Raw genomic sequence first — 27,867 nt, 5'->3', positions numbered from 1 at the left:
GTAGTCGCCTGCTCCAAGCTTGGAAACTTGGCTAAATCTCTCCAAACATTTTCAAAATGCAAATTATTGAAAGTCACTGTTCAGCGAACAATTTGACCATGCAAGCAGCTCCGCGTGAAGTCGTGAACAAGAGAAGTGCTGTTGGTAAGAGAGCACACGGAGTGTGATTGGCTGTGGGATCCACTCCATTTTGGAAACAGCTGTTTAAAGCCTTATCCCTCTTGCTCCTCATTGTGCTCAATAGACTGTCAGAGGAGAGTTGGATTTGACTTGGAATCGCGGAATAGATCAATAGAAATCCATTGAATCTGTGTGGAATGAGGGAAGAGCGTTTGGAAATGAAGGGGAATCCCGACAAAGAGTGAATGTCGTAGTAACAAGTGGAAGAAAGTGAAGCGGATCAAGGTTAGTGCAGCCGACATAGTTTCGGTAGTGAAACAACAGGCGTTGCAAATGTAACAAAACGCATTGACGCATTACTTTCTTGATGGATTATGCTAAACATGTGCAATAAGATTGTGGTTAAATAGCCGTTTTGCTGCCATTTGTGACCCCTATTTGTAAAAGGATGGAGGAGTCGTAATATAAGGACTTATTTTGCTTAAATCTAACATTCATAAGTTGACAAAATATTTAAAAGAAATTGAAAAGCTCCTCCGTCCAAATGTATAGTTGATATTGGTTTTATAAAATGGTCTGGGTTCTTTTTTTCTTTACTTGGCCATTTGTTTTCCAGTAGCGTTTCTCAAGTGTTCTTGACAAAATTTGCCAATATTCAGTGAGCTTAAAGGGACAGGTCACCTTAAAATTCAAATTGACCTTCCATCATGTTGTTCCAACTCTGTATGACTGTCTTGTGTGTACAACGAAAGGAGATTTTGGGCAGTTTTTAAAGGATTGACAACCTCTCTTCCAGTGACTTTTCCACATAATGAAAGGCAGTCTGTCTGACAACAGAAAGGTTAGTGAGTGATGACAGAATTTATATTTGTAACTTCTTATGCAAAACCAGTTGCATTTTTTTTTTTTTTTTTGCAAAAGCCTTTATATACTATCATACTTTCAAGAAGAGGAAGTGTTGTCATGGCTCATAGGAGGAACACATGCATATGTTAAAGGTTAGTTCAGGGGTGTCCAATTCTGCTCCTGGAGGGCCACCACTGTCATGCAAAGTTTAGCTCTAACCCCAATTAAACACACCTGAACCAGCTAATCAAGGTCTCACTAGGCATACTAGAAACTTCCAGCCAGGTGTGTTGAGGCAAGTTGGATCTAAACACTCTGTTCAACTCTTATTGTTTCGAGAGAGACTTTCGTTCATCTTCAGAACACAAATTAAGCTATTTTTATTATTCTCTCATTATTTTATCTGTACATTGAAAGTCCAACCAACGGAAATTTTCATGTGTATCAAGCAAGTGTGTTTGAGCTTCCTTTTACCATATTTGATGTATATTTATGTGCATTGATCACTGTTTACATGAGAATAATAGTCTTTATATAAAGCATTCATGCCTTTTCAGAAGGATTAAACCTCTTGATTCATATGGATTTCTTTTACAGTGTCTATACAAATCGTGCTTGTGTGCAAAAGTAATGAGGGAATATTAAAAATATATATTTTGTTTTGAAGATGAACAAAAGTCTTATGAATGGTTTGAAACTGAAAATGCAAATTTTTGGTTGAGCTATCCCTTTAAGAGGACTTTGCATGAGTTCAGCAGTAATGTAGTAACAACAAAGAGATCAGCCATGCCATTTCAGCAGTTCAATCATATATGGACATTTTTATTATGATGGAGTGCTCTGGCAGCACACTCGTGAAGATATGCCACAGACATTATACAAATCGAATGTAATCTCTTTTAGTGTATGTGTGTGCATGTGGATTACCTGTTTACCTTGATCTGAGTATTTATTATGCAAGATGGTCAGTTTTTAGCTCTTTCACTTGTGAGGAATCAGTTGTTCAGGTCACTACATTTATGAGATCCCTTGCCAGAACAGGAGGAGGGTCCCTTGAACTCAAAGACATATTGAACTTGATTCACTGAGGAGTTTTCATGAATCACACATCAACAATGAATGACCAATCTGAAGTGGAACAATCAGTTCATTGTCATCAGCCTTTTAATTTTTCATAGTCATGTGAGCTGTGTAAATGTATCCGGTGGACAATTCGTCTGAAACTAATTCTGTAGAGTGAATGTTAATATTTGATGCTGCAATGGACTTTATGCTGTATTGAACAGATTGATTGGTGCTGTAATGAACTTTATGATATGTAACTTCAACTGTCTGTTTGTACTATACAACCAAGAAATCGTTGGTGTCTTTTGCTCTCATGAGCTTGGTTGTCCTACTTTCTATCTATGGCTCAACAACTTCACTATAGCAACTGCTTTTTTGGACCTCTGAGTCAAAAGATGTTATTTGAGCAAGTCATCATCCACTTGGCTCCTTCAGCTAGAGTAGGCTGATGAAATGGCAGGTAGTGGTACTCAAAGATGTGTTGTGACTATTATCATTTATCATTGTGATGTAGCAGAAGCATTATCCTCTGCTGGCAGAAATCGGTTTGGTAAGTGCTCTCTGGCTCTTTGCTTTAAGTGAAAAGTTAATTTACATGACACGTCCCGGTCAGGCTATGGCAAGAGTTTCGCATCAGTACTTGAGCCATTATCATGCCACGGTATCCGTTGATGGCTTTTGTGGTTGTGTTTGTTTCAATTTGTTTTCCTCTCTATTTTTATAGGTGTTTTTCTAGTTGGCCTAGTGAATTTGCTGCTTAACTGTCTCGCATTTTGTTGATGCATGAATTTAAATATATAAACTACTCCGCTCAAAGCAGAGGCTATAGTAGTATATACTCTCAGAGTAGCTTTGAATTGAAACCGATGTAAACGTTTAAGCTTGACAAAATCCTATGTGTTACCCTGAAATAATTTGGTGTGCACAAGTGCTTTGATTGAATTGTAGTACCACATTGTCTTGAGGGCCTCATCAACAAGGCTGTTGATATTATAACATTTTTGCTGGGAGGCAATTCTCCACTCAATTATAGCCTGCTGGTAGAGCTGTTCAGATTATAATTTTAATTGCACATGAAACTTATAGAATCAAAACAATGAATTTATACAACTTAATATTTGTATTTCAGGAATTGACACAGCTGTCGCTGAATGAATCAGGGTTGATGCTTTCTCATGTGAAACTTTTTTTTTTCACTGTCCATCCACAGTTCTCTTGATACATCACATGAAATAATTTAGTATTTATATACTAAAGGTTTTATTAAAGCCACAATATGTAACTTTTTTTGCTTTAAAAATAGCAAAAATCACTATATCTATGTTATATATTTTTTTTAGTTGTGTACTTACATTATCCCGACTGTTTCCGACAACTTTCAAACCAGGAGAAATTTGTAATTTAATTCGAGAAACGTCCCGTTTCTTTATTTCCGTTTTGTCGCTGTCAATGGCGTCATATCCGCGTTGTCCCTGGTTTCCGCTCGTACTGCCATGGCAACCAGAGCTATGAACCAGAGCCCTCTGATAGTAACCAAAGCGACTGACGGTAGTTCGCAATGTCTATTTGCACGCTGTTGTTGTTTCGTTCAAACATTATGGACCATGGCAAGCAGACTTTGGATACAAAAGGAGAACTAAAACGAGAATCAATATCAGCGCGGTGTTTTCGAGATGCCTAGAGCTCCCATAGACAGTATATAAACAAGAGCTCCACGTCCGAGACTTCGACCGCTTCTACATGTACTTTATTAAAGGTGAGAACATTTACATAAAACTAATCAATGTTATATAGCTCAACATGATGAAATGTTAGAATATGATCTGTATGTTATTCTAATGTTGATCTAGCTTACTGCTAGTCTCATACAGACAAACTAACACATACATTTCAACACATTCAAATGCAGTTTAGTGTTATAGTGTAATGTTAGACCAAGTGAAACAACGCTGCGTTACCTCACAAGTTTAATTTGTCTAATAAACTGACCTGTGACTGTGAGTAGTAATTCTGCACTCGCGTGTAACGTTAGTTCAGTAGAATGAAATGGCCATATCGCGTCGCGTGTGGAGCTGATAGCTGTCTCTTAGCAATCCCGAACTGCTTCATATCACAGTCATGATAAAAGCATCGATGTATTCAGTCATCCATAAACATTATTAGATCCATAGATAAGATCGGTCGGCTTGACGTTGACGACAAGATCCATAATTCTTAGCAAATGTTGCGTCATCAAACTACGCCTTTGTTATTGTAAATAGGTTAGCGACCCCTAGTGGCGAAAAATTCCATACTGTACGTTTAAGGCTTTTTTTTTTTTTTTTAGGGCTGTCATGATTCACAGAGGTAATTTAAGTATTCGATTTTAAAAAATCCTTGATCGCAATTTAACCTTGTTGATTAACCGGCAAAATACCGGAAGTGGTGCATTCCAAGGACATTAATCCATTAACCGCATTATTAGACAATTTTATAAGGCTGCACGAATTTTAAGTGGTGTTCAATAAAACCATATCATTTATTATTTACAATTTATTATTATTGTCTCGTATGTATTTTAAGTAATTTTAAAGGCTATTGTTCACTTATTTTTATTACAAAACAATCTGATTACCCAATTAATCGTCAAAATAATCGACCGCTTACTTGATTAACAAAATAATAGTTAGTGACAGCAATAATTTTTTTTCTTCATTTTTTTAAATAATTAAAATTAATTAATTTTATTTCAGTTTGAGTTTATTTCCCATAATTTGAATGCTTTATTTTAGTTATTTGCCAAAGTAACATTTTAAGTCTTTTATCTGATTTTTCAGCTTTGCTGTTTTTAATAGATTTAGTTTTAGATAACCTAGAATATAGACCATGATTATTATTGTTATCTTTTATCATGAAAAAAAAAAAACAGTTTGTCACAGATGCCTCACAGCTGTTCCCTGTATACATGTAATCAGCATAATCTGAATAAATTAAATAACATGCGTATTCTTTTCTCACTGTTTATGCTGCTTGCTCTGGCCTTTTACTGTGCAGATTAGTAAAAATAAATTGAAATAATTTAACTCAATTCTTATTCATGTCCATGACAGCAGCATCACAAGAGCACATTGAATTGCAAAATGTAGGTCAAGAGACCCTTATAAAGCTGTTGCCCATCTGTTTTTTTAATTCAGTTTTTTTTTAATGTTTGTATAAAATCTGTCTCCTCAAATATCTTCTTCAGTGTGTTTTATAACAATCATAATGCTTTTATTTGGACATGCACATTCTGTGCACAGCCTGTAAATGATTATGATTAATAATATGCACCTAATAATAATTAGGGTTGTCAAGCGTACCGGTACTTTCGGTAGCCTACTTAAATTATTTTTATTTTTTTTAAGTTGACAGTACCAGCATTTCTGCATTTAGAAGCGTCAGTTTTTTTAGAAGCGTCAGGCCTAAATGCAATGGCTTATCAGAGTTGTTAGTCAGAATGGGCTTAACACAGCTGAAAATGCATAAGGTTTTTGTTTTTTTGTTCAACGCGAGCTGCATTCCTGCGAATCCTTTCATTATAACCAAAAAGTGTGTGAACATAGGCTAATTGTACAATGAATCTTAATTTACATCAAGACAGCTTTTTTTTATTATTATAACAAGTTTTTGTGAGAGTGCAGAATTCAGTGAGTTTGTGCTTTAGAGATTGACAGCCTTAGTGATTATAAAGGGAGGCTTTTCTCTTGCTTTCTGTTTATTACCCATTCACAATCTGAATACAAGTTAAGTTTTTCATGCTGCTAAGTACACTGCAAAGTTTCTGGATTAACAACTGTATTTGAATGCACGATTGAATGAGAAACTCTGATTATTGTCACTGAAAACCAATGGATGACAAAAAAAAAGTACTTAATTCAACAGTTTTTGCTCTGGTACTGAGAACCGTAGAATTTTACTAGTAATTTTATTGGTTGTGACTACTCAAATTTTGGTACTGTGACACTGATAATAATAGCCTAATAATAAATAATAAGACAATTAATTGTATGTATCTGTTTATTTATGTATTAAAGGACAATTCCGGTATTTAACACTTTGAGTCAATTTTGTAGTTTGTTTTGGATGAACAAGAGTGGTGGACAAAGAAATTTTGACAATGGTTCCTGTCTCGACTTTTTGACTATTTTAGATTTGCCCATGACCGCTTTAGAATGGGAGTCTATGGCCATGCACAAACATGCCCTTAAAACAACCCTTAACGTTCATTTTCAAAACTGTTCAACTCACTGGTGTTCGTTGATGATTAAAAACAAATATATCGGCGCAATGTATGATTTCAATCCGTTTATTTTTCTATAGTGGAACAATTTTTTCAGATACCTCACAACTAGGGCTGGGCAAAAAAATCGATTTTTCGATTAATCGTTTTTTAAAATGTGGTCGATTCAAAATCGATTCTCAAACGCCAAGAATCGATTTTTTTCCATCTTTATGTATTAGTTTTCCTCCACTGTTCATAGGCTTGCAAACTAAATTTTATAGCGAATGCTGTGAGATTTTATGGTTGTTTTATCTAAATCATAAAATAACCTCAATTAGTGCTGCACGTTTAATCATATCGCAATCGCTATGACAAGCCTATACGCAATTAGGCTATATGACCAAAATGCTGCCAAAATGCTGTCGTGACTGTGACAGAAAAACTTGCGATGATATCGTGCGTGCGCACAAGACAGCACAGAATAGAATTATCTTTCGCGCTTGAACGAAGAACACACACAATTATGCCAAAATGTATTTTTGTCGAGTATCTTTATAACATAAGAGCAGTCTTATGACGAACGTGAAGAGTTGTGCCTCGTGAGAGAATGAGTCCGCGTGTGAGTTCCGCGTCTCTGTCAACAGCGGCTGGTCTTAAAGGGACAGTACACTGTAGCCACTAATTATCTCTGTCATTTAATTTAATCAAAGAACAAAGAGAACAGAGAAAAACACTCACTGCTCTTGAATAAAGAACTTTTGTAACTTTGATTAGTCAATATATAATTTATAATTAATGCAACACAGACTGTTTGATAATTTTATTCAATTTCTGTATGGCCTAGCTGTTAGACAGGAAGGGCACATATTATATTATATGCAACGTTTTTATATGTGGGTTTATGTGAGGATTGTTAACCTGTTTGATCAAGACATGCGACTGTTCTGACTTGTCCAATTTTCAGCATCAATTTTTCATCTTGCATCAAAATCCTGTCTATTCATTGTATGCATTTGAAATATAGAGTTGGGTTCTGTTTTAATGTACCGAAGTGTACCTAAAATAAAAAGAGTTTAATATACAGGTTTGTAGCTCTTAATTTCTTTTTATTAATTAAACACTTGAAAACTTGTTCACTTTTTTTTCTTTTCTTTTTCTAATAAATATAGGATTTGTATTTAATATTCATTGAGTGAGTCGAATCGAAATTAATTTAGAATCGAAATTGAAAAAATCGAATCGAGAATCGAAATCGAATCGAATTAGAGCTTGCGAATCGAAATCGAATCGAATTGTAACATCTGAATCGATACCCAGCCCTACTCACAACCGCGTATAAACTTCCGCTCTTCGGCAACTTCCGTTGCTCTGCTCACGCTAGCCTTCTCACGCTAGAGAGACAGAGAACCGAGCGAAAAGACCTAAAAGACTACAACCAAATGTAAACCGCCCCCTTTCCGTCTCCGGTAGCGCAGTAATATCAACGAGCAATGAGTCCTCCAACGGAAATCAATGGGATTTTACAAAATGCCAAATAAAACACGACAGAAACTGTATTTCGCTACGCTACTTGTTTTGGAATATCAACGAACACCACTAACCACTCGGTGAGTTGCACAGTTTTGAAAACGAACGTTAAGGGTTGTTTTAAGGGCATGTTTGTGCATGGCCATAGACTCCCATTCTAAAGCGGTCATGGGCAATTCTAAAATAGTCAAAAAGTCGAGACAGGAACCATTGTCAAAATTTCATTGTCCACCACTCTTGTTCATCCAAAACAAACTACAAAATAGACTCGAAGTGTTAAATACCGGAATTGTCCTTTAAGTATGGGAATTTGCATTTCACTTGGCTCAAGAACTGCCATGGCAGTTCTGATAGGAATATCGTCTTAATCAGGTTATGGTAATCAGGTTAAAGTGTTAACACGCTTACATCATTGAAATATAATCGAATTATGAAATTAATCTGAATTTTCATGTGCAAGTAAACATGGTCAGTGTGCTTTTAATGCACTTATGCAACTATGGCCAAAGCCGTTGGTCAGATTCATTCAAGCTGTCATTCAACATTTGAAAGCATCTCTCAGGATATGTTTTGCCTGTCTTCCTCTCTTCACTATTCAGAGCAAATCAAATCACTTTACGCCCACATCCTCCCTGATCTGTGGGAGAGAGGCGTGCTGCAGCTGTGTGGGATCCGTTAGCTGCGGAGAGAGAGCGAGAGAGACGGGAAGGAGAAAGATAGAGGCAGACAGAAAGAGAGAGAATGAGAGGAGGCTCCCTCATAAACCCTAGGATCAGAGGACACCGCTTTCCGTTTCTCGTGTGGACTAAAATAAAACTGCCTTTATTCAGGTCCTTGGAGAGCTTTGTAGCACCATGTCATTAGCGTTCAGAGTGCGTTTGGTAAGTAATTGAAGCTGTGTGCTGTGACTAAGTTTGGATAATGGTTGTTAGCTTGAAGTATTTGGAATTGGAAGTGAGAAGGGGTTAAAGACAGGGCAGCAAAAAGAGGAAACGTACAGTGACAGGTGGTCTTTAAGACTTAACAGCTGTTCAGCTTCGTTTGCTTGTCCAGGTCAGGACATTTCTTTTTAATTGCTGTCTGGGTTTGGAGGCTGTGAGCACTGACTGGAAGATCTCCCTTGCATGTCATAAAAGTATCATAGAATAATATGCATTTCTGCTAGAGATGTTTTAACAAAAGGATGTTCAGTGTTTCTTGTGCATACTTGTTTAAGTTTATCTGCTACTATTTTTGTTTTGTTTTGTTGGGCATGCAAATACAGTTTTGCAATTTACCGGTACCTAGTTTAAAGGGTGTTTTCTGGGTCCATTTTATGTTGTTCGGGCTGCCAATGAGGACAAAACCTACACAAACCTGAGGTTGACCATTCAGCGAATACCTCTGGATTCAAGAACTGTTAAGTTATGCATATAGTTCTCATTCAATAACTGTGCAGAGTTCTATAGATGGATATTAAAGGAACAGCTCACCCAAAAATGAATATTCTGTTATAATTTACTTCTGATGTTGTTCCAAAAAGAAGCATTTTTGTCCATGCTATTAAAGTCAATTGGGATCAGGACAGAATTTTCATTTTTGGGTCAACCTTCCCATTAAGCTTAATAAATATGTCTGTATTCTGTTCTTGTCTGTCTGCACACCAGATGCTCAGTGTTTCTGGTTCTGTGTATCTCTCTCGCGGTAAGACCTCGGGTGCAGGAGAAGGACATAAACGACAAGGACAGACGTCCCACCTGCTTCCTGTTATAAGGCCATGTGTTGTTTAATGCAAGAGCAGAGCTGGATGTGTGTACAGAGGTCCTGTCAAAGAGACAATATCCTGCCCTTTAAAGGGACATTTCAGCCAAAAATGAACGTTCTGTCATTATTTATTCGCCCTCATGTCATTCCACTCCAGAATGTGTTTTTCCCAATTATATGTATAGCCTATATTATGTGTGTCGTAGAATATTTTCTCATAGATGTTTTCACTACAATAAATGTTCATACTGATTATCTTAAGAACCACTTCTGCAACTTGCAAATTAAATGTGACCGTCATGACGTCATACTCGTCTTCAAACTATTTATTTCAGAGCTACAGTGGAAGTGAGGATTTTCAGTGACTTATATTTCAGTCTGTTCCTCAAACTAGGCTTCCATTGGCTTCAGAAGACTTTTTATGGTGCTTTTATAGGTTTTTGTTGTTTTTGAGTTTGACAAGCCCCTGGTCCGTATGGAAAACCTATGTGAAAATTCTTTAATTTTGTCTTAATTATTATGAGAATTTTATTGTAAAAATAATGTCATATGGGTTTGAAACGACATATGGATGAGTAAATAATGACAGAACATAATTTTTTGTGTGAACTGTTCTTTTCCACAACTTTGTTATTGTTAAATATGATGATTTGTTGTTTCTCTACAGTTTGTCCCTATGCTGCTCTTTGTAATAGCAGGGTGCAGATGGTGGTGAGCATATTTCAGTGTGTGGCATTTGGTTTGGATAGGTACTGTAATTTGTGTGCAAACCATTCATTTTCAAAGCAGCGTGATTATTTTCAGGAGGCGTATGACCTTTTGACTGTTTGTAGGAAAAGAGTTTTCATGTGCATATGTGTTGTAAACCTCCAATCATCAGATGTTCTGGGACCATTTCACAGTCATTACTCTTGTACAGGTTTTTTTTTTTACTTTCCCTTAACAGTAGCGCAGTAACACTTCAACACTAACAATCTTATTTTTGCAATCTGAAAATGCGTGTATGTTCAAATTTGGTACATCACGATTCGTCAGGAGATGCATGAAAACCAATGATGTTTTGCATCACTGACTTCATAAATGTCTTGATTATTAGTAAATAAATCACTTAAATTTCAGTATTTTCATTGCAGTTTTATAATCTATTGAATTAGATTTAAATATAGAATTAAATATTATATCCCCCCCCCCCCACACACACACACACACACACACACACACACACACACACACACACACACACACACACACACACACACACACACACACACACACACACACACACACACACACACACACACACACACACACACACACACACACACACACACACACACACACACACACACACACACACACACACACACACACACACACACACACACACACACACACACACACACACACACACACACACACAATTTGTGGAGCCTGACATTCCCTAAAGTTCTCCTCCATTTGTGTTCCATGGAAGAAAGAGATTGAAATGACATGAACATGAGTAAATAATGAAAGAATTCTTGGGATTTAAGATTTGAATCCTTCTCCAACATTTCCAGTCAAATAAACTCCCACTGTTTTCATATGAACAGAACCACACCTGTTCATGACTCAGCAAAGATTCCTCCCTTCAGTCACTGTTGTCATAGTCTAATGTGTGATTCATAGGGAAAGCCGCATAAAAACAATAAGTGGTAGTTATGCCTCCAAACAAACAGCGGATTGATTCAGACATCTGATACTGTTTGGGTCAGAAGGAGATTTGAACTCTCTCTCTTAACAAACCATTTTCTCACTGCTCATTTTCTGGCTGGGAGATTGACTGACGGCTGGCCGCAAACTGCATCACGTGCGTGTGCATATCATCATAACGGTGGAAAACATATGCCATCTTTCATTGACACATGAGTTTTACTTCCTTTAAAGTGGTCTAAAAGGAAACCCTTTAGCAGACAGGAAAATCATTGCTTAATTGAGACCTTTTCCTTTCTGCCCTCAGAACTTTTAAGTAACTCTTCTTCTGTGGTTTCATTATGGAAAATGACTATCGACTTTTTAACCTGCATTGTCAGATGAGTTTGAGTTGTTACTTTTTATTCCTGCTTGTTATAGACATTAATTGAATATGAAGTAGGTAGGAAGACAAACACCACAAGCTTTTTATCCTTTATCTTCATGAAGCCTGCGTCAGCTGCCGTGGTTGGTGTGTTTCTTTCAAATAATGAGGCAAATACATCCAGGCGTCCACCTGTGCTAGGCAAATATTGTTGTGACCGTGTTGGATGTGGGTGCTGTGCAATTATTAAAGAAGGATTTGTGTCTTTGTGTGTCGGCTCTAAAGTTCAGCTGTCTCAAACTGCTGTAACATTTGACTCGGCCTCTCTGCAGTATCCTCATTATGATTTAATATTTGCTCTGATATCAAAAGGGCTGATAGGCCACACAGGGAAATGAAGCCCATCAACTCCTGCATTAGTAAAGAGGCGACGGTTTCACACCTTCATCTCCCCGAGCCTTTTTAAATGCTAACACTTTGTTTCATGAAAAAACACCAAATACTCGCTCTGTTAAAGGGCCTTGTGAGCTAAAAGCCTCCCGACATCAGTGCGAGGAAAATGGCTTTAATCTCGATACGGCTATCGCTTCCAAATCTTCAGTTAATTGCTTCTTAGTGGCTTTGAAAATCTCTCGCTTGTAAAGTAGCAGCCCTTCGCTCAGCACCCCAGGGAGCTGAAAGGGTCTCGATGACATGAGGAAAAACTTCCTGACCGCAAACTTTCTGCATTAGCTTTGCAATTCTTGTCTTGATCCTCTATAAAATCCTCATGGATGGAGTGGCGGCCGTCCTGAGGCATTAGAGGAAGACGAATGAGAGTGAGTCACGTGTGGGTGACACCACCGTCTCATCCACAAGTATGACTGTGACTGCAGGCCTGGCAGCCTCTCTTCTTTCTCTCCACAGTATTCATGCCACCTCCATGGCCAATATGCCCATTACACATTTAAGAGCTATCTTGTTTTACATGCAATCTGTCAGCGTTTGGCATTAAATAGACACTTATGGGAATTTAGACATCTGATATATGCAAACAGAATTTAAAGAATTTAAAATTAAAGAAGACCCATATATCTCTTATATTTGCATTAAATGGGTACTTGCCATGGTGTATACATTAATTTTTTTCTCTTACATTTTGATTTTGCTAGACAGCAAAGAACAGTTTAAAAAAGTTTTTTTTAAATGAACATTCCCAGAAATGTATCGAAATCAATAATGTGTAAATTTAAGTTTAAATATTTAGGTCATTATCTCATTGGGTGTATTCAAAAATGGGAACAAAATGTAGGCTACATATTGCCCTAAAAATATATTAGTCACTAGTTTATTGAGTCTTGAGGATCGACTTACAAAATCCATTTCAAAATGATCAGTCTCTTGTGGATCCTTGAAAATTTTGCTAATCAAGACCCCAACAGGAAGTAAATTAGACATTTTGAAGGGTTGTGAGTTGGGAAAGGGGAATTTACCTCCTACTGTTTTTCAGTTTTATGATGTTAATGTGGCACTACTTTCATGTTCATGTTTAGTTCAGTCCTGCGGTGTGATGCCTCCACAAGATATTTTCAACTTTAATAAGTTAAATGTTTACATTTGCATATGCGATTCAAACTGTTATGACTGAGTCAAAATAACTTGTCCTGTGGTGTGATTTGCTAAACCAAAGAATTATTATATTATATACAGAAAGACGGTGCACTCGTTTTACTAATGGTAGAAAGTGAAACGTGCAATAAGTCCCACCTTCTAAAGAAAAAAGCCAATCGCCGATCGAGTCACTGCAGCTGCCATTAGAAGCTCCGGTTTCTATAGAAACAGTCAGTGTTCTGAGACGCATTAGCTTGGTACATCTTGAAAAATAAAAAATAAATTGTCACGATTCGAGCGTTTAGAAAGACAATTTATGAGACAGTTGTTGTACTTGGGTGTATGTGTGTAAACCAACCATTTCCATCAATATAAGCTAAAAGGCAACTACTACATTCAAATCTGCACCTGTAATGTGAAAGTGTGGCATCGTTGCTGTCTAATGTATGTCTGTGCTGCCGAAGAAAGTTCAGTAAAGTGTTCAAACTGATTCCTGCCTCCTGTCCTGCGTTCTGACCGACACTCCAGGGCGAGAACTATAGCCTCCTAAGCACCTGTGGTCCTTGAATTCTCTCAAATAGTTGTTGTCAGATTTCATTGGTGATTTCAAATATGAAATTTAATCGTAAGCTTGGCGAACAGTTTGAGAATTTGATGTTTCCCCATTCAAAGAGATAGGAACTGCACTTGTATGCCCGAGAGGAGTTTCAAAGATGGCCGCCGAGTGAAATGACTTGTCTTAAAGGGACTTTGGCTAAACTGAAACTATACGTGACATTTTTCCTAATTGTATTAGCCTACAATTATAGTGTGTCATTTTTATGAGTTGATCTTATTTGAGAGAATAAAGGCCATTGCACACTGAGTCCGAAATTTTCGTATGCGTTTTTTCGTGTTCGTCAGCCTTAAAATTCGTCACGCATAGAAACCTTGCACACTGAGTCCGATGCGTATTTATTAAACCTTTGCGGAAAAAAACGCAAAAAATACAAAGTGGATTCGTCAAGCAGTGAGGATGATTTTGTTGCCCTCTTTCTTCTTAAAAAGAGAAAAAGAAAGAGGAAATATTGGGTCCATCCAATCCTGAGATTGCGCCGAGAGGAAGGAGAGTTTCACCTCCTTATCAAGGAGCGATTCAAAATTTACCTCAGAATGTCAGTGGAACAGTTTGATGCTTTGCTAGCGATACTGGAGCCACATATTAAAAAGACCACCAATTTCCGTGAACCAATCGATCCTGAACAGACACTGGCAGTTTGTCTAAGGTATGGGCACACACACACACACACACACACACACACACACACACACACACACACACACACACACACACACACACGTTTTTGTTTTTCATACAGCACTTTGTGCTGCGAGACGAAGTGTATCAACCACAGACAGTATATAAACGGGTATCAACCATAGACTGTAAAAAAATAGGTATCAACTTGTCAGACGCCATTCTGGATTTTGTACGGTGGCTCTGAGGGTGTACTCACACTAGGCACGGTTGCCATGAACCGGGCCCGAGTACGATTGTCCCCCCTCCCCACTACCCCTCTGGCCTGCACTCACATAGGGTTTCAGCATTCGTGCCGGAGCACGCTTACTTCATTATGGTGCGACGGTTTCGGGATAAACAGGAAGAGCAGCGCTCTCACTGAACACAATGGAGTCCAGGACGGTTAGCGCTCACACTGCATGCGAACCGCGCCCGAGTCCAACTGAACCGTGCTCTGGCCCACCCAGGGGCGCCGCTAAGGGGGGGAAAGTTAGGACGATTCTAAGGGCCCAGGCACTTTTGGGGGCCCCAGAGATCGATTTTATTAACGGAATGGGTGCGGTGGGGGCCCAACCTCATATTCTTTCATAGGGCCCAAAATTGATGGTGGCGCCCCTGGGCCCACCTCTTCCAAGCGGGCCAGGGCCGGCTAATCGAGCCGCGCCCGGGCACGGTTCGGAGCACTCACACTAGTCAAACGAACCGCGCTTTGGTGGTCAAACGCACTCGGGCACGGTTCAAACTGGCTAGTGTGAGTACGCCCTGAATTGTCAAAAAACCTCTCAAAATACTGGCTGTGGATGCGAAAAACGCAGAAAATCGAACCCGATCCGAATTTTTTTATTACGGACGGAAGTTTCGTAGACAGTGTGCAAGCGTGATTAGGGCTGTCAACGAATATTCTAAATTCGAATATATATTCGAATAGTTTTAAAAAACAGAAATTCGAACGTGAAAATTAATATTCGAATGTGAATTTCGAATATGGAAAAACACGCCCGCGGAAGCAGAGGCGCGGCTGTCTGCTTTGCGAGTGGGCGCGCGCGCTGCCTGAAGCCTTGTTTATACTTTCGCCTGTCTCCACAGCGCGAGTCTCCGCAGACTGCGCGCGCACCTCCCCCAAACGGACGAGGCGTTTATACTCGACGCGCTCGCCGTTGTACTATTCTTTGAAAAGATAGGGTGCGATTCGCGCTCGTGCGGACGCGTCGAGTATAAACCAGACTTGAGGGACAGGTCACGAGTCGCACTGTCTAGCACAGCGTCACTGCTGAAAGTTGACAGTGCACTAAAAGACAATGGAATAAATTGCAGTCAGTTTTTCCTTTTTTTAATACAAGCACCAATAATGTAAGTAGCCTTTTTCTTTTTTAATAGCACTTAATTTTTTATGAACCTCAGGGTAAAAGTTCTTTGTTGTCACATTTCTCGGAATTGTGTGCCTCATTTTATTTAAAGTTAAACAGAAAAGTTCCATGTTTACCACAGCTCGCTCGGAGCGTTCAATGTCGGTTCTATACTGTAAAACTTCAATTATTGTTAATACATTTGTTTCAATCACTGAATGAAGCCTGCTATATTTGGGGCAAGAATCGCGACCTTAAATTGCTTGCACAAAACTCTTGATCAGCACACAACATGTGCTTATTGTTGTTCATTTAAACCGTTATGAGCAGAGAGAGCGTGAGCGCGAGGGCGCGAGAGAGAGAGAGTGCCTGCGAGTGAGCGAGACTGAGGTCTGCGGTCTTGGCCATTAGTTTATTTACTTGGTTTTGTGTTGGTAATACATTGTCGAATATGTTTAAACTTAAATTAACTACCTATACAAGTTATGTATGTCTCTTTGTATTAATTTGTCCTGTTATTGACGTAATGCGCGTCATTGAAAAAATGCGCAACCAGATGTTCGAATAGTTCGAATATTCGTGTGTTTTTTAGAGGGAATATTCGAACGTCATTTTTGAGCAATTTTGACAGCCCTAAGCGTGATTGACAAAGTGAGGTCGATTTTTTTTTTTTTTTTTTTTTTTTTTTTTTTTTGTGTGCGGCAATTTCGGATGCGAATTTCGGACTCAGTGTGCAATGGCCTTAAGTCTGAATATTTGGCAGACAGTATATTTATATATTTAAGCTAAAATGATTTGCTAATTTTTACTTTTTCTGTTTGCTGTTTGTTTGCTTGATGACTTCTGTCATTCATAAGCATTATTTTGCTTTAGAGTTGTTTGACAATTTGAATGTAACTTTTTTGTAAAAATGTGATCAAAGATCCCTCACATTTTAGGTGCAGTGAGAATGTGTAATGCATCAGCAAAGTTCCGTTGCGGTGGTCTCATAACCTTTTCCTGGAGATGCTGAACATGTGCCGGGAAAATATTACAGTATGCTGATAAGAGGCTGTGAAAGTGCAGCTGAAGTGCTTGGGGGACCGTAAAGTCGGCATTTAAGAAGTCATGATAGCACAAAATGCTTGGTCGGTGGAAGAAGGTGACCGTTCCTGGTCCTGAGTAATACCAGCATGGAAATTCAGGCAATGGCTCTTTTGATGTTGCTTGAGAAAAATAGTTGTGGACACACAAAGCCAGGCCCTTCAAAAGGAGGAAGGATACATAGGACGACAGCAAACGAACTTTGAATTGTGAGTTGTTTTTTTATTGTTGTTGAAACCAATGGCAAAAAACAAAAAACAATGCCTGTGCAATGGTGGCTAATAGGGTGTTTTTCCCCTTCTTGGACTGAGCAGTCACTTACGTCATGTGAACACAAAGTGTGTGTTCGTTCAGTTGAGCTGTGGCTCATCATAAAAAGGGGAGTGCTGGAGCTGGTGCACTTATCTCAAGAGCAGCTAAATGTGCTTGCTTCTTTAGACAGGCTGGAGTCTATTCAACTTGATTAGATGCAGCTCTGTGGTGTCCAGAAACTCTTCCCTGATAAAGACAGAATATGGGACATTTTTCAAGCTCACTTTATTCCTTGGAAGATATTATATAAACATTCTCTTGCCCAAAACTGGAGCTTTAAACATATTATCAGCAGAGCAGACTCCATCTTAAATTCCTTTGCTGATTACAATAATTTCAGCCCTTTTACAGAGTGTGCACGTCTGTCTAATGGACATAAGACAAGAAGGTTGTCATTTCTATGTATAAGCTTGTCCCATTTGGGTGTTTCTACTTGGGCATTTTTTCCCGTTATACGGTACTCCAACAAATGCTTGCAGCAATATGTCTGGTTGCCATTTTTCAATCACAGATTGAGTGTGTAGCTGTGTCTGAAATCGCTCCCTATCCACTATATAGTGCACTATTTAGGGTGTCGGCCATTTTGTAGTGGTGTCCGAATTCTGAGTGAACGACATAATTCCCTACATTCGTTCACTACTTTTACCCACAATCCTCTCTGAATTCGAGTGTACATCCAATGTACACTTGCTGAGACACTATTTCCCACAATCCAACACGATAAGGCGATAGAGCGCGAATGAAAAATAAATATGACGGACGGCAACAATGTCACCATGGCAACGGCGCACGCGAGATAGAAAACAATCATTTGAAGGACACTTAACAATCATTTGACTGACTGGAAACCCCGCGAAAGTAATGAAAGTAATGTTTAAATAACGGAGGGTTTTTTTTTTTGACAGTTTTATGTATGCATGTATGTATGTATGTATTTATTTATTTATTTATTTATTTATTTATTTATATATACCGTTATATCTATATTTGAATAAACAAATGTGTTGTGTAGGGTTTTGTTCTCTTTTATTTTCACATATAAATGTAAAAGGTAAATAAATATGACAAGCAAGTCTTTTTTTTAAATCAAATAACGCAATAAACGTGAAAAATACATACATACAATTCATTCAGCCAAAAATATCAAAGATGGGTAAGTAATGTTTATGACGAAATTGTCCGAGCTCTCTGGCGCGTGATAATTATGTCAGCGTCCGAATTCGCTCACTCATTTTCGTTCACTCTTTGCTGATGTAGTGCACTCAACTGCCATTCACTATGTAGGGATTAGTGAATGAGTGAGCGGTTTCAGACACAGCTTGTGTCTTCTGGTGGTTTGTGATTTGAACAGGGTGCAAAAAATGGCTTTTGAAATGGATAACTTTATCTAATTTTGTTTGATAATTGGTTTGTTCAGTTGTTTGTTTGTTTGTTTATTTGTTCATTCAGTAATATATTATACTATAGTTCATCTATTAATTTGTTGGTTTATTTTGTAAAACAATGTTTTTTAGTTTGTTCAATCATTGGTTTATTCAGTCAATTATTTATTTATTTATTTATTTTGTGCTTTTATTTGTTTATTGGTTTTTGTTGCGATCCTAAAGGATCACCACATAAGGAGAGAATGAGTGCAACATGTCAAAAGCGTCTGAACTGTTATTTGACAAACTTACTTAAAATTGATAATTATTGAACCCTACTCGAGCCAAAAGATACGGACACAAAGACTAATCATTCGTTCATTAATTTGTTTGTCCAAAATCAAAATGTAGGGTTCAACACTCTTAATCACAATGAACATTTGTTGAATCATTTGTTCATTTATTCATTTGTTTGTTCATCTATAATCAAAATGTGATTGTGATTTTTGTCTATTTTACTGAAAGCTAAATCTATCAGTTAATGCCCATCCCCTTTACTCTGAGTTTGAGAACCCTACCCTCCAGCTTTGCGGTTTAGATTTCCTCTAGTTAAGAGCAATAGATACTAATTTATTCCCACAGCCATTTCCCTTCTAAACTTAGGCAATGGAGGTGGTTAGTAGGGTCAGGAGTTTACTCACGGTCAGTCTATTGTCTTTACATTTTATGTTTATTAATGGTTGTCTGTCTGTATGCCTTGCTGTAAAACTAATTGCCCCCTGGGGGACATAAATAAAGTTGAAGTTGGAAGTTATTGGCAGATTCAGCTGTATTTTTTTAAAATGCAGGTTTATTCCCTCAGGAAATGTTAATTTAATTAATTAAATTCACTGTTTGTAAGAGCATACTGCTGCCACCACCAGATATGACGTTTAGGCTATTACTCTGAGGTACAGAGGTCCCATGTAGAATTGTAGCAGTAGGCTTGTATCCTCCGCTGGGTGCTCTGGCCTTTGTTGATAATATCAGTAAGAGCTCCCGTTGCACTCTGTTCAGAATATCCCCCATTCATTAGGTTGACAGCAGCAGGGATGTAGGACTAAATGAAACCTATTTGATTTGCAGGTGTGCCGATTTCACACTGTATTCATGGCTCCAATAATGGGCTCCCACTGCTGTACTGTGCCGTTATATGATTCGAGCATTACGGTGACACAGAGAACAAAGAAACTTTTCCATCCGTGATTGACATGCTCATGTTACAGCAGGTTTAATGAGATTAGTTTGCGGCCTTTCAGTCCAGAGGTGATCTGGGTAGAGATCAAGTGTCTAGAGTGAACTTGATTGAAGGTCAAATTTACATTACATGGTTCAAGTGACCCAATTCCACAATTTTTTATTTATTTATTATTCCCTCCCATGTGGCAAAAATTCAGATATGACCCACGAATGTGTAAGCAGGAAAAAAGCACATGGATTCCGATATTCTCAGATCAGTTTAGGCCTCATTCATAAGTGGAAATAAATCTAATGAATGAATCGGATGCGTGCTTTTGCATCTGCCATGTAAGCGGACAGATCGAATATTCCCCTGTTAATTAAAGTCGTACGTCATTGAAAAAGTGATGGTGACGAATGACGTACCAACCGCAGTGATTACAGCAGTGATCATTGCTACATTCACTCAGGCTGCAACAAGGGCATTTTTCTTTTTCTTTTTTTCTTTTTTTTTTCTCCGCCTTAGGAGACCACTGTTTGCTGAACTTTAAAGATGGTGAGAAAAGCAAAAGCTTGTATTATCATTTTGTCTGCTTCCATTGCAAATCGCGTTGTTTTTACTTCCTTTCCGGCCTAAACTTTTCCAGATCAGTACCTCTACCTTGGGTTGTTTTGCTAAGTGTAGTGTAAATGCAGATATCGGATATGGGTCACTTTTAAAAGAAGCTGGTCATCAAAAAAATCGGATATAGTTAACAAATTGGAATTGGGCATTAAGACCTGCAGTGTAAATGCGAAGTCTCTTGCATATACGATTCATCCCCTGCCTTTTGAGGAGTAAGTTTCTTGTCTCAAGGGTCCCATCTTCGTTGTCCAGTTCCGGCCTACATGGCTCTTTATTGACTGAATAAAGTCAACAGTCTGCTGAGAGTGGCCGCATGCACTTTCAAGCCAGGGACTGATGGACGAAGTCAAGCAGTTATGAGCAAAAAGTATTTAAACCATCCATGTAATTGCTTAGGCATATATTGACGCACCCTGTGTTCTAGTTTGATGGACTAGAGAGCACTGGAGACTCGCTAAGTATTCCTGTTGGTTTCTACACTTGAAAGCCACATGAATATGGGAGATGGACATATTTGTCCATAAAATGTATTTGCTTGTGGTCCGATGTAATGATATTAACCTCAGAGTCATTTTATTTCCCTTTGAGAGTGCATTCCTGAGTCTGTCTGAACACTTTGCTTTTCATGGAAGTGTCGTTCCCTCCTGAGGTTTGTGAATTGTGCTATTTGTGGTCTAGAACGTCTTTCCATCACAGCCGTAATGTTGATAATTAAGACGGATAATTTTGCCAAAGGGCCATTTATGGAGTTTCTAGGAAGGAACCCAGCGGTGTGACGCAGGCTTCATTAACTGAGGAAAGTGACATCATTTCTGAAAGACCAGTGAACTTTAGAGAATTGCTGTCAGTGGTGAAATGTACATATTTTCACTGAAGTCCACATTTGTTACTCTTTCAAGTATTATTTGATACTTTTCCTCTCCCTCTGAGCTTTATAATTATATATACAAGTCTTAAAGGTACAGTAAAATATGCAGCCTATGTAAATTATTTCTGTTATAATTGGACTTGTCCACATACAGGAGTAGTGCTTGGAAGTATGAAAAATGTGCTCCTAATGTCAGTCGACCAATGATCGACTATGATTTTGAGTGAAGATCTAGCTGGCAGACTGAGTGGCTGGATTTCATTCTCATGATCCTAATATCTCATGATTTGTCCAAATATGGAACTGAGCAATGAGTTTATGTACTCAGTGGGCTGTGCAGACTGTTTTAGACAGTGGACATATCCAAACATCTAGTGAGAGTGAAAGCGTGACTCTCTCTTTCACTGCTTTTCTGTGGTTGTTGTTGATAATGATGATGATGATGATGATGATGTTATACTTAATTTAAATAAAGGTTAAACATGAATTTGTCATTTGTTTAGGCCTGCTGGCGACGCAGAACTCATGTAAATGATAAACATGTCAGTTCTCAAGTTGGTGTTTTGTAAGCCTGTCGTTCTTGATCCCATAAGGACTGCAGGCTAAGGGTGAGCTGAGCCGTTTTCCCTCTGGTATGTGAGGTGTTTTTGTGATTATTCAGGGATTTGTGCACACACCTGCATCGTTTGTCCTCTGACGCTGCCTAGCCGCAGTTGACTCCCGTTTTTTTCCCTCTTGTCCATCTGCATATAAAAGATTTGGTTCAGTAAGCTGGGTCACATGCAAGGGAAAATATATCAAATTACCTTTAGTGAGCCGTAGTGTCACTTTATTGTAATGAAATTTGGGAGAGTAAATGGAAAGTAACTGAACACTGTACATTTGAGACAAGCAAAGCAACAGCCCCCTGTTGCCAGATAAACTCACTAAATATAGAAACTTTTACATACGGATTTCCAGGCTGGAACACTATATATTGGGCACTTGGTATCAGATACATTCTAACTATACTATGAAAAATAATTATAACTAAATGAAAAAATAAATGTATATCTATACACCATTCAAACGCACTTTTTTATTTATTTATCACAAAACACTGTAAAAACAGTAATTCTTTAAATTATTTTATTACGATTTAAAGTAACTGTTTCCTATGTTAATATATTTTCAGTCTTCAGTGTCACATGATCCTTCAGAAATGCAGATTTAGTGCTTAAAAACATTTCTTATCAATGTTGAAAACAGTTACGTTGCTTCATATTTTTGTGGAAACCTTGATACTTTTTTTCATATGGCGCTTTTCCACTGCATGGTACGGTACGGTTCGGTTCAGTACGGCACGCTTTGGCGCTTTTCCACTGCATGGTACGGTACGGCTCGGTTCAGTACGGCTCACTTATGACGCATTTCCACTGCATGGTACGGTACGGTACTGCTCGCTTCGGTTCGCTTTAAATGGTACCACCTCTGTTGAGGTTCCAAGCGTACCGTACCGATACTAAAATGTGACGTGAAAACACTGCAGATCACTGATTGGTCAGACAGAATCATCACTACCAGCGTCATTGTATTTACGACACGAGACACTAAACCCGCTAGATTTAAATAGCCAGTAGACAACAGCCAACGCTGTAGCGCCTGTTTTAAAAGTATTTGCTTCAAAATACTTCCTCTCGTTGGTTGCCGAGGAGTGGATGGGGAAACACGGAATGAAAAATTCGCATTTAATATGATGATGTCATGGCAGTAGAGACGGCAACTATAACGGTCAGTCACACCCACTTTGAAGCGTACTAACTGCAGTGGAAAAGCAACCGAGCTAAAGCGAACCGAACTGTGCCGTACCGAGCCGAGTCGTACCACGCAGTGGAAAAGCGAAGCGAGCCGAACCGTTCCGTGCCGAGTCGAACCGTACCGAGCCGAACCGAGCCGTACCATGCAGTGGAAAAGTGCCAATATAGGCCTACTTTTGCAATTGAGTTTGGTGTCCCAGTAGCACAGCAATTTTACTGTTGTCAGACATCAGCTTGGGGTGTTACATCAACCTTTTGTGAAAATACATTATTATGTGCACTTTTCAATAGAGCACAGCTTGTGTTTTGTTGGGGAAGATTTTCTTTTAAAGCCTCATGCACTTCGTGTGACACTTTCTTTAGTTTGTCTCTTCACTGGGGAGTCGGGCTCTCTGCAGGCCACTGTTCCAAATTCTTCTTCAGCTGCTGTGACCCCAGCCTGACCTTTGCTGACTTGGGTCACACCAATACAAATCTGCCTGCGTTACCTAGGACATGTGAGTGCTTGTAATTATAGATGCTGCATAAACAGGTTGATATTTGGAGAACACGCCAGCAAAGTTTGCATGAAAGTGAAATTGGCTCACACTTCTCAAGGTCCTGGCCGAAAATGAGGTTGGGAGTATCAGGTAACTGACATGCTGGTGCTGGCAGACGTTATGTGAGATGACTCAGCCTCCTAAAACACACATTGGCCAGTGTTGAATGTGCACAGACTGTGATATGGTGGCAAACAGTTCAGGAAAACACTGCAGATCCTCTTCATTGTGATGCTAAATTATGTAAACCATAACCATGTGGAGCTTCCTTGAACATTGCTGATGTCCTTAGGGTAGTAGAGTTTATGCTAAATAATACATGGCTACTTTAAATGACCATCAATAGATAGTGTGGTTTCATCATCTAGCAGGGGCTGACTGAACTGAACCAGCCGAACTTTGACCCATTTGTTCCACAAAACTTGTGTCCAAAAGTTAACTTCTGTTCTGTTGCAACACATTCTGACATGGGCATCCTTTGCTCTTTGCAGAAATCTCTGTTCAGCTCCCCATATTTGAGGATATAATCATTACTTTTCAAGTTAAAGTCCCTCCCACTTTTCAGACTGTTCCTACACCCCTGATTTGCTCAGCACTACTGGAGCATTTGAGAAAAATAGAAAGGAAGAGAGAACTATAAAAAGAAAGAAAAAAGAGGAGGGTTGAAGGATGAAAAGAGAAATACAGGGACGGAGAGAGGTGATTCAAGGGAAGGAGGGATGAGCAGTGAAGACCAGCACAAAGATTTATACCCTGTAATTTTCTCTGGCTGTTGCTCCCTCACACGTCACACCTCCCCCTCTGCTTCCAACACATAGCATCGCATTTATTTGTATTTGTCGTCTTTCCCTCGCCCTCTCACATTCCTCTGGAATATTCCTTCTTCTGTTATCCCATCTCTTCAGACAGACCAGCTGTACAAATTCAGAGTGGCATTTAGAGTCATTAATTGCATAAAGTCAACAGTAGTATTTGCAGCCCAATGTGACTCATCTTTGAGTGAAACAGGATATGCGATTAAGATGAAAATCAAGGACAGAAATGTATTTTATGGGTTGATTGGGTCTTGAAATGTTGTCTCTAAATGGCAAGTGGTTGGCGATCTCAGCCAAAAAAGGAAAGACATTTCAGAGATGAAATGAATTGATGTGATTTGATGAAAGACTATTTTTGAGTAGCACCTTAAGAGGTAACGTGAGTGTTACTTTTGAGACGTTATCAGCAGCATTGGTTAAAAAGTAAATGGGGTATTTTTTTTTATTTCATGTTGACTTAGAAGAAACTTAGTGAGTAGCTAATGTGTTTTTGGATGCATTCTCCGGGAGGATTCCTCTCTCAGCATAATGCCCACCCATGACTCTCCTTCTGAAAGCTTTTTGATGAGCTCCAAAAAGTGTCTAATCGATCGCTTTGGGTTTTATCTCTTGTTTGCGTGCCAATAAGGCTCCATTTGCAAGCTAGCACTGATACTCGCAAGAAACTCGGAGTGTAAACAAGCATGAAAAGAATGACGAATGCGTCCAGGGTTGGATGAATGCTTTTAGCTCTCTTATATAATTAGGCCGTGAAATGAGTTCAGTGGCTGAATCTATTAACTTTAGCGTTGAAATAGAGCCCCTGAAGTAATAATTACTCCAATTCATCAGATGGAGTGTTCTGTCATGGGCATTACTGAACTGGGAGATTCACAGCTTTTCTCTGTCAGGATTTCTTTTCAGAGCTCATTAAATGGAGTTCTTCAAAAGAGTTTTTTAGTCAAACTGTTGGTTGATTTCTTTCTTTCTGGACCATAAATGTTGTACATTTTTGTCTGTCTTTTGTTTCTTTTAGGTGTAATGAGAGGGCAGTTTGTGAGCAGATGATGGACGTTGAGGCGTCATATTCAGAGTTCATAAACTGTGATCGTACAGGTCGCAGGAACGCAGTGCCAGACATTAAAGGAGAGACAGCAGTGGTGGGGACCAGTGAACTAACCAAAGACATGGCTCAGATGGACCTGAAAGCTGCAGGTACGTCACACACAGAGCTTTGCAGTTCATCTTGCCAGTATTGACATTTCTCCTTTTCCTTTAGAGTTGTCCTCCTCCTCCTCCTTACTTTTTCACAATCATCTTCTTAGTCTCTTCCTCCTTTTCCATCTTTTTCCTTCCCTTTCCTCCATCTTTTCCCTTTTTCGTCGTCGTCATCTTCTCCTCCTCTTCCTCCAACAACTCCTCTGTATCCTCCTTCCTCTTCTTTTTCTTCTCCACAATTCTCCATTTCAAACTTTTTGTTAAAGGGATACTCCACCGAAAAATGAAAATTCTGTCATCATATACTCACCCTCATGTTGTTTCAAACCTGTATGAATTTCTTTCTTTTGCTGAACAGAAAGGAAGATATCTAGAAGAATGTGAGTAACCAGACAGTTTCTGGTCCCATTGACTTCCATAGTATATTTTTTTTCCTACTATGGAAGTCAATGGTATCAAAAACTGTCTGGTTACTGACATTCTTCTAGATATCTTCCTTTCTGTTCAGCAGAAGAGAGAAATTCAGACAGGTTTGAAACAACATGAGGGTGAGTATATGATGACAGAATTTTCATTTTTCGGTGGAGTATCCCTTTAATAATTTCAGACTTTTTTTTGTTAGAATGTTCACCATTTAAATCTATCATCTGTACATATCATCTGTCTTGCATTTATTTGCATGAAGAGTTGTCATTGGTCCTCTTTTCGATCATGTATAGAGTTTTATACTGAAATGTGTCATGAAAACAAGTATAACTATAAAGTGGTTATGATGCTATGAAAGCTAAGCCATACTTAAAACTTTTAACACGGCACTTTTTAAAAATATATTCTGACAGTAATTCATATTAGTAATTCTGCACAACTAGTGCTGCTCATGTGATAAAAGAACTGATAATGTCTCTTGACTGCCAGTGGTCTATTCGGTCATTTTTATTATGCAACACTGCAACCGTATGGCCCCTGTAATGACTTGCTTTGTGAATTCGATAAGACTGTGATACATGAACACATTACAAGTGTAGTTTACAAAAGAGGATGTGAACAAGACTTTCACTGGCCTTTTCTTTCAAAATGTCCCTTACTTTATCCAGGACACGACTCTGTGAGGTCACAGTGCCCAGATTAAACACAAATAGGTTTGGTGAGGTTGAATGGAGGCTGTCACCATTGACAAAGATTTATTATCTGCCCTCTCAACAATAACTGCTTCCTTGACCGTTTCCTATTCACATGGGAACTTTTCAACTCTTTCCTACTGAAATAAGAGCCGCATCTGTCTCTATTTGACCCAGTTTCCTTAGTTCACATTCTTGGCACCATTTTATCTCTGAAATAAACCTGAGTCTTTCCCATGACCATGAGGACCCTGTCAAAAATGTGTAGCTGGGGGTGTGCACATGTAATATTGTGGCAGTACGTTTTGTCATATCTGTGTCTTGTAGAGGTAGATGCTTCTGGATCTCCAGCCCCTGATGCAGAGGCCTCCGGGAGCCAGGACAATCAGGGGAAAGAGGGACCGTCATAAATATCAAGAATGACCCGGAGGAGAGAGAAAAGCTGAGGAGTTCTCTCCTTTTCTCATCAAAATTCTCCTCATCTTTGCTCATCAGGCAACAGTGAAGAGTTCCTCTCATAGACTGCCATTAAGGTGGACGTCCACCCGTTGCATGCTGTTGAGTGCCTAAGAGACAGATGGAGAAGACACTGCCTTTGCAAACACCACTAAATGGGACGAATCTGTTAAGGACTGTGTTCATTCACAGCGCTGAGTGAGGGGAAAGTTGTTTTTTTCTTACAGAGGTTGAACAGAAGCACAGGCTTTTTGATATTGTTCCAACCTAAACTTAAACTAAATAGTTCAATCTCTTGTTGAGCTACTGTATACTATAAAGTACCAAATGTAGCCTTTTTGTTACTGCCTGACATGGATGGCTCAATTTTAATTCTCTTTTTTTAAAACAATGACCACTACAGTTGAAGGAGGTCTGATTATAGAACAGAATTCTCAGATATTGCCTGAGGTCTGAAGAGATTTGTTTCTATACTTCATTACATACTGTAACACAAATGTAACATAATTAACAATATTTATGTAGTATCTTAAGTTTACTGCTTTCTGCTCCTGACACTGTTTTGTGGTTTTTGTCAAACTCTAAAGAAACACTTGTTGAAACACATTGCATTTATATAGTGACTATAAATGGAAGTACCTCAAAATAAACAGGAATGACATTA

At 38.7% G+C, this 27,867-nt stretch overlaps 1 protein-coding gene across 2 annotated transcripts; it reads left to right on the top strand.

Annotated features, from left to right (window-relative positions):
* On the top strand, nt 1-27,867 carry pkig (protein kinase (cAMP-dependent, catalytic) inhibitor gamma). 2 transcript variants are annotated; one of them, XM_082144316.1, is made up of 3 exons: nt 1-405; nt 25,448-25,626; nt 27,075-27,867. In XM_082144316.1, the coding sequence occupies exons 2-3, from the start codon at nt 25,476-25,478 to the stop codon at nt 27,155-27,157; spliced, it is 234 nt and encodes a 77-aa protein (XP_082000442.1). In that variant the 5' UTR covers nt 1-405; nt 25,448-25,475; the 3' UTR covers nt 27,158-27,867. The 2 variants fall into 2 exon arrangements, with proteins under 2 accessions (XP_082000442.1, XP_082000443.1); XM_082144317.1 differs by lacking the exon at nt 1-405 and adding an exon at nt 8,130-8,679.

Source organism: Leuciscus leuciscus, assembly GCF_965113295.1.
Source record: "Leuciscus leuciscus genome assembly, chromosome: 18".
NCBI lineage: Eukaryota > Metazoa > Chordata > Actinopteri > Cypriniformes > Leuciscidae > Leuciscus > Leuciscus leuciscus.
This window is presented reverse-complemented; position numbering and strand designations above follow the sequence as displayed.